The 7,350-nt window shown below is 54.6% G+C and overlaps 1 protein-coding gene across 1 annotated transcript in view; it reads left to right on the top strand.

Annotated features, from left to right (window-relative positions):
* The first annotated feature begins 6,074 nt into the window (after positions 1-6,074).
* Positions 6,075-7,350, top strand: part of LOC130583988 (noggin-2-like) — a 1,785-nt gene continuing 509 nt past the window's right edge. The window contains 2 exon segments of the mRNA XM_057383710.1: positions 6,075-7,347; position 7,350. The exon segment at position 7,350 is cut by the window's right edge and continues 509 nt beyond it. Coding sequence (XP_057239693.1) covers positions 7,098-7,347; position 7,350 — 251 coding nt within the window. The 5' untranslated portion in view covers positions 6,075-7,097.

Consider the following 7,350-nt stretch of genomic DNA (forward strand, 5'->3'; position numbering starts at 1 on the left):
GCCTGCACCCAGGTGGGAGCCTGGAGCAGTTGGTTTGGGGAAGGGATTGAGGGCAGGTTGGGACCAACCTGCCAGAACCCTATGGAAAAGAGAGCTTCAGCCAGCACTGAGGGCAGGTGACAAGAAGCAGTGGAAAGTGCAGTGTCCTTCAGCAGCATTTGAGGAGGTACAGCTGTTTGGATGGGCAGTGGGCTGGGTGTGGGCTGTAGCTGGATCTTTGGTCCAGCTGCAGTTGGAGGAGATTCCTCGTAGATTCMCATTCATGTTGGGCTGGATGTGCTGCACAGGGCTAGGCCTTGTCAGATGATCTGGCAGTGGCAGGTTAGGTTTGGGGTTAGGTTAGGTTGAACTCAATAATGTTAGAGGTTTTGTTCCAACCTYAATGATTCTGTGATTCTGTGCCCTGTTTATCTGCCTGGAAAGAATGCTGGCCACCAGGTCTTCCTGTRTTCCAGAGAGGCAAAAGGCTTGTCYGAGCAGAAAGGAAGGAGTGGCAAACTTCTCAAAGCCTGGTGACACCAGACTGGCCTGGGGCTGGTCATTTGTCTTTGGTTTACACAATTCCCCCTGAGCAGCATCTCAGGAGTCCCTGAGCCAGAGCTGCTCCACAGCATGACCACCTTTAGTGGCAGGCCATGTCCCCAAGCCTTGCTCCAGCCCTTTATTCAGGACGTTTTCAAAAAATAGCTGCCCTGGACGGGTGTTGACAGCAATTGCCACGTACAACATGACGTGGCAGCATTGCTCTGTGTCAACACATGTGGTGACAGATGTATGCCAAGTGGGTAGAAACCTCAGAGCTCCATGTTGTTGTTTTTTAATGTTGGGAGATATCCAGGGATCATTCCTAATCTCTGCACTGAGCAGCGTTCCTCCAGGTCCCCTGGGAGAGGAGAGCTCACCCTGCAGAGTTTTAGAGGGCTCCATCCTGATATTGCAGCTTTTTCCAAGGTCCCAGGATGTGAGGTAGATGCTTTGGGCTGAAGGGGAGTCAGGAAGATCAGGGACTTTCCTTCAGCAGATTCCCTTGCTGGAGGGTGAGATCTCCTCCCCACACATGCTGGACCTCAGTGACTGATGCAGGTGAATATTTACTGGGTGAATGAAGGCAAACCTGCTGATGGCTGTGGTGAAACCCCCTCCTGTTTCCTGCCTGCCATGCTGTGTGCAGACACCAGCCTGTCCAATACAGCCCACTGGCTGGGGAGTGTTGTAATCACTAGCAATGGGTTGAGAMCAMCCAAACCTTCAGCTCAGAGCAGCCWGTCTGSCACMWGGGCATCACCTCTGCTGRTTGTCCAGGTTATAGGCCATAGTAAATTGGATGTAACCAACTCCAGGCTGTAAGAGAGGAGGGAGGAAACCACCGACTTGGGCTTCTTCTCATGTGATGGTGATAGGGCAGGTTTTTCAAAAGCCTTTCTAAACGTGCCAGAAATTGGGCTGACTGTTCAGTGGAACTGGTAGAGTAGTTTTAGAGGTCCCAGGGACAGCAGGGAAACTGGGCATTGGAGCGAGTGACATCAGGTACGGTAGATCCAAGTGTTGCAGCCAGTGCACAGAGGGGGCAGTGCAAATGCTGAAGGACCAACTCAGGGCAGCTGAAGGGAAATGGAAGGTACAGTTCCCGAGAAAACAGGGAGATACTGGGCCTGGTGTATGGCAAGAAATAAGTTTGGACACAAACCACAGAAAAACAGATTCCTTTCAGTTGGAAAAGCCCCCTGAGATAATCAAGTCCAACTATTACCCCAGCATTGCCAAGACCACCACCAAACCATGTCCTCAAGYGCCATATCCATATGGTTTTTGAACACCTCCAGGGACRGTGACTCCACCACTGCCCTGGAAAGRGGTGAGGCAGCACAAAATCACAATGCCAAGAGGGAAAAATCACARGGAGCTTGAAGAGCAGAAAATATGTCATGATAAAGGCAAAAAAAATGATCCCAGGAGGCTCAGAATAGCAAAACTACCCTACTTGGTATAGAGAAAATGTATTTCAGAGGATTGGGTTTAGGGTTAATCCCCTAACTCCCAAGTAATCTCCTCCTTGGAGATCAGAGGTGGGGTTTCTTTCCCATCAGCTTTTTGGAACATCTGAACTCAGTGCAGAGTGAGTGCTGATCTCCCAGGAGCAGCTGGGGAGTTCCACTGGGATACTGTTAGCTCAGCTGTCAGAGGAGACCTTCCTGATCCCACTGGGGAAGGGCACTGGGCAGCCAAGGTGGTGTTGMTGGCGTTGTTGGCCCAGGGCTGAGGAGGAGCCAGTGGGGGTGAGCAGGGCAGGTGCAAGACCCACACAGATTTTAGCAGAAGGTGACAGGGACAATCTTTCTTGCCATCCCATATCTCATCTSACCCATTCTCTTGAAGAGAAACGTGTGAGTAACTTCACTAAAACCAGGACTAGTGAACTGCTTATAGAAACGAAATCTCAGTAGCTCCTTGATGAAAATGAGGGACACTGTATGTACCCACGTGTCCATGTTCCATTCAGTTGACCCTTATGGTGACATTTTTGCCCCAGAAGAACTTGGCCAATTGAAAACACCTTGCACAGAGGTGCCGAGTCACTGTCAGAGCCAGCAGCTGGTGGCCTTTGCTGTCCCTGTCACCTTCACCAGGATTTGGGGCCAGCCAGCTGCTCTCAGGCTCTGAATGTGTCCTGCTCAAGCAGACAGCAGGAGCCAGCCAGCTCCTGAGCTGCTGCTGAGGCTGCCTGTGGAGCCCTGCCAGCCACTTGCTGTGGCAAATTCTGAGAACTGCTCCTTTACATTCACTGACGAGAGCAGGGTAATGTATTTCTACTGGAAAATAAACATATCTCTAATGAAAACCTGGTGCACCATCAAGGTTTTTTGGTTCTGTAAGTGAAAATTAGGGCTTTTGTCTTGTCAGACCCAAGCCTTTCCTCATATTTGCCATGCCAGCCCATCAGCATTACTTCTGAAGCATAAAGAGAGTCTAGAAAACTTAAACATGCACACACAAAGCAGCAGAAAAAAAGCAGCCAAAAGAGACAAAGTACATTTAACTGGGAGTTGTGTTCTCCTCTTCTCTTTTCCTCTTACCTTTTCTTCTCTATTTCTCTTCTCCCTGTCTTCAATTCTCTTCAAATCTTCCCTCTCAATTTCATCATYCCAAGTGTGGGCTTCCTGTGGTCCAGGTTTTAGCCATAGAGTTTTCCAAGGCTTCAGGTGTGGATATGAAGCTTCTGTGCCAACAGCTGAAGGAATAGAAATTACTCTGTWAATAAACGTCATTTTGCTCAGTATCTTTAAATTTGGCTTTGAGTTAAATTAATGCTGCCCAACACAAGCTAAAAGATAAAACACTTTGTCAAATGAAAAACCTTGTTGCTAAGACAGTATCACTCATGCTTTGCTGCTACTTGCTTATGGAGCCTTCCATGGAGCCTTATGGAGTTTCAAGAGTAAAACAGAAATGCACTTTTACTTTGTCACAAAATTTTTCAGGTCTTCTTTAGCTGGCAAAAGGATGCCAGATAAGGAAAAGAAGCAAAAACAAGCAGCTGGTAACCATTTTAGCCTTTGGAAAGTGCCTTTAACATCACATCTTTCTTCTTACATAGAATTATTTTGATAAGGCTTTTCTGTATGGGATATGTACCCTTTCCAACTTTAAATCCTTTAATTAAGAGTTAGATTGGGAGCTGGGYTGTGTGCCCACAGGGAGAAATAAGAGGGAAGGTGTATGTGAATTCATAGCACTGCATCTAGCCTCTTGGTCCATGCAGGAGGGGAAGGGGAGGGGAGTTGGACCCTTTGGCTCTCATGGWGGACCTTGCAGAATGAAGCCTTAAACTTCCTGCCTAGGGGCTTGTCTTCATTACCCTTTCCCCATCGGAAAGTTCAGCAGCAGACCAAGTGAAATGCTTCCCAGGGGCTAACACAAGAGCAGGGTAGTTAGCCTATTGCAGACTTCCAAGCCCTCTGGAGATATTGGTGCCCTCTCCTGCACTAACCCTGCTACRTGCCAAGCACCATCTTCCAGGAATCTTGCCTCCAGAAGGGAAATCTTCTCCAGCCCACCCTGGAGAGCCTCTCTTCTCCCACGGGGGACATGTTGAAGCAAAGGGTGGCCAAAGCAGAGACATCTTTGCCTGGGGCAGGATGATTAAGAAACATGTTTATAAAGTCCAGGAGACAGCTGAAGGAGTTAAGTTACTTGAGTGCTTTGGGATCTTTCAGGATGAAAAATGCTGTATACATGTCGGATTTTATTATTACAATTACAGTCAGATGTTAATCCCCTCACCGGGATTTACTCAGGCAGCAGTGCCAACAGCAGTACATCTCGCTGAGTAATTGCCCCATTCCTGACTTTTGGGTGTCTCTGCCCTGAGCTGCTTCTCATGTCTGTGTTTGCTTTAATTCTGACACTGCTGAGAGAGCTGCATTTTCCCACYCAGCAGCGAGTGAAGGCAGAGCATATCTTACACATTCAGGTTGTCTTCGCTTCAAGCACTGCATGTGCATCAGGGTAAGAAAATAGATAATGAGCACATTTTATTGATAATATTCAGGCTCAGAGGATAATAATACCCATCTCTTTGGCAAATTGTTGAGAGTTAATGCTGAAAAAGCTGGCAAATGGTACAGTTTCATGGTTCTAATTGCAGAGTGTATGAGAGCCAAATGAGTGAAGGAAAGCTCCAAGTTCAGGAAACCAAGTTGGGATCATGAAAGCAGAAGTGCAGAGTGAGGGAAGAAAGGCTACATACATTTAAACCCCTGCACACTGTAAATTACTGGGATTGGCCCCTGAGCTGATGCAGCAGCTCTGTCTTGCCAAAGTCCCATAGATGCTCTGATTCTACGCAGATTCAGGGTTGGATGTCCAGCCTCTCTATTTTGGGGAGAGGTTTGTTTCCTGTCTGAACTCAACATTTGGTGTTTCTGGGATSATGAAGAGACAGAAGCCTGGGGGAGATGTTCTGATACTTTGTCTTCTTAGTAAGTGAAGCTAGCTCTGCACAACCCCTAGCATGTGCCAGCAGGATGCTCTGGGCTGACCTGTTGCTGCAGCCCCTCACTTTGCTTGGTCAGAGGCACATCATGGTGAGCAACTGGCCCCACGATCCACTTCGATCCCCTCTGTGCCCTTCCTTGGCTCCAGTGGGAAACTGGTTATCTCATGGCTTTGGGAGAGAGTGACTGGCATGGGCAGGAATGTTCTTACACACTGTCAGCCTGGAGGAACCAGCTGTGTGTCCAATTTCTGGACGTGGTTCAAGTATGAGATCAGTGCCGAGCAATGTGGAGGTAAAGGAGGTGAGGAGGGTTTGGGGTTTTGCAGTATTGACACACACCAGACTGGCAGTCTCCGTGCCTCAAGATTGTGGGTCCAGTTCTCCTCCAAAAAAAAGATGTAGCCCCACAAGGCTGAGAAGGGGGTGAAGGTAGAGCCACTGATTTAACCTGGCTGGTTATCACACCACGTTGCACTGAGGGATGCAGGGATGCTTTCTCTCGAGTGATGCTCCTGGAAGGCTGCAGACTCCCTTGCAGAGGCTGCTGAGATGCTGATGCTGGAGTGGTCCCACTCTGGTGTGCTGCCCCCCAGGGGTCGTGCCCCAGAGGGGGTCTAAGGACATGGTACACTATTCTACTGAAGCTCTGCATAAAGCTGGAAGGGGGTTGATGGCGGCAGGACTCCTGTGGAGAACCCGACATGGTGGGGCAACAAAGCAGCTGTGGAAGGCAGAGGCAGAGCGAGGGTCCCGCTACCCGAGGGTRTGTGCGATGCCCGGACCCCGGGCTGGTGCAGGCGGAGAACGCCAAGGGCAGGCAGTGGTTGCTCCGGGGCTATCGYCCCGAGCCCCGCGCCGTGCCCGCCGCTGGGGTGACGGCTCCCGGTGAGCTGGGGCACCGGGTCGCAGGTGGGACGCGACTCCGGGAAGGGGGGTGGGCGGCTCCTGGGGGGTGGTGGCAGGACCCGGCTGTCACTCAGCGCGCGGTGAAAGTGACAGTGGGGGGCGGGGCGGCCTCGCGCCGGGCGCGTATTTAACTTGGGCGGCAGCGGCGGCGCGGCAGAGCGCGGCGGGCGGGCGGCGGCGGCGGGCGGGATACCGCGACATCGGCGACACCGGCGACACCGAGCTGAGCCGAGCCGAACGGACCCTAGTGATACCGAGCCCGCCGGGCCAGGCTGCACCACATCGCGCCGAGCCGAGCCGGCAGCGCAGGGCACGGAGCGGAGCCGCGGCTGGATGCGCTGAGCGCGGTGGGGACAACCGGGTCCCCGGAGCACCGGCAACAGCACCGGCAGCGGCAATAGCATGGGTCGCCGGTGCTGCTGAGTGGTGGCCGAGCCCGTCCCTGCCCGCGCCCGCCGAGAAGCCGCCAAGGAATCGGGACGCGCCGCCTCGCCGGTGCCGGGGACACCCTCCGACCCCCAGTTCCAACACGCCGAGGATGCCCCGAGGGCCCGCGGGCCGCCCCCGCCGCTCGCCATGAGGAGGAACCCGGCCGGGCCGCGGGCGCTGCCGCCGCCGCCCGCTGCCGCCTGAGCCCCGCGCCCCGGCCGTGCCCGCGCAGGGGCCGCCCGAGCGCCCCGGCGCCGTGACCCTCCTCCCGCCCCCTCGCCCGGCGCGGCCGGCTATAAAGGAGGGTTTTATTCTCGGGCTCCGGTCTCACGCCAAACCCTGTCACACCGTCTAGACGATCTGTCGTGGGGCTCGGCCCAGCTGTCACCATGGCGATGGAGACGAGTCCGCTGTGAATTTTGGGGGGGAGCGAGCGACCGAGAGCGGCGGCGGCAGAGGACGAGGAGGAGGAAGGCTCGGCCGCCGCCGTGCTCTGCCCTCCCCCGCGGGGGAGGCTCGGACCTCCCGGCGCTGTCGACCGCGGCTGGAGCCGGCCCGGCGGGGAGCCCCGGGAGCCAGCGGCCGCGGGCGCGGGGCGAGCCTCAGATGCGGCTGTCACACAACCCCGGCCGGGCTATTTAAAGTAACGGGCCCCGCCGGACACTGGTGTCTCTGCCTATTTATGAGCCCCCGGGAGCCGGCGGGTGCCGCCGGGCAGCGCTAGGAGCCGAGCCCGCCGGGAGCAGCGCCGGGGCCCGCCCGGAGCATGACGGCGATCCGGGCGCTGCTGCTCTGCCTCTGCCTGGGGCTGCCGGCGGGCGGGCAGCCCTTCCTGCGCCTGCGACCCTCGCCCAGCGACAACCTGCCCGTCAAGGACATCGTGGAGCACCCGGACCCCGAGTACGACCCCAAGGAGCAGGACCTGGACGAGAGGACGCTGAGGAAGAAGCTGGGCAGCCATTTCGACCCCGGCTTCATGGCCGTGGCCGTGCCGGGGCCGGCCAACGCCTCGGGCGCCG

Source organism: Malurus melanocephalus, unplaced genomic scaffold (genome assembly GCF_030028575.1).
Source record: "Malurus melanocephalus ecotype Western Australia unplaced genomic scaffold, MMel_1.1 scaffold_654, whole genome shotgun sequence".
Taxonomy (NCBI): Eukaryota; Metazoa; Chordata; class Aves; order Passeriformes; family Maluridae; genus Malurus; species Malurus melanocephalus.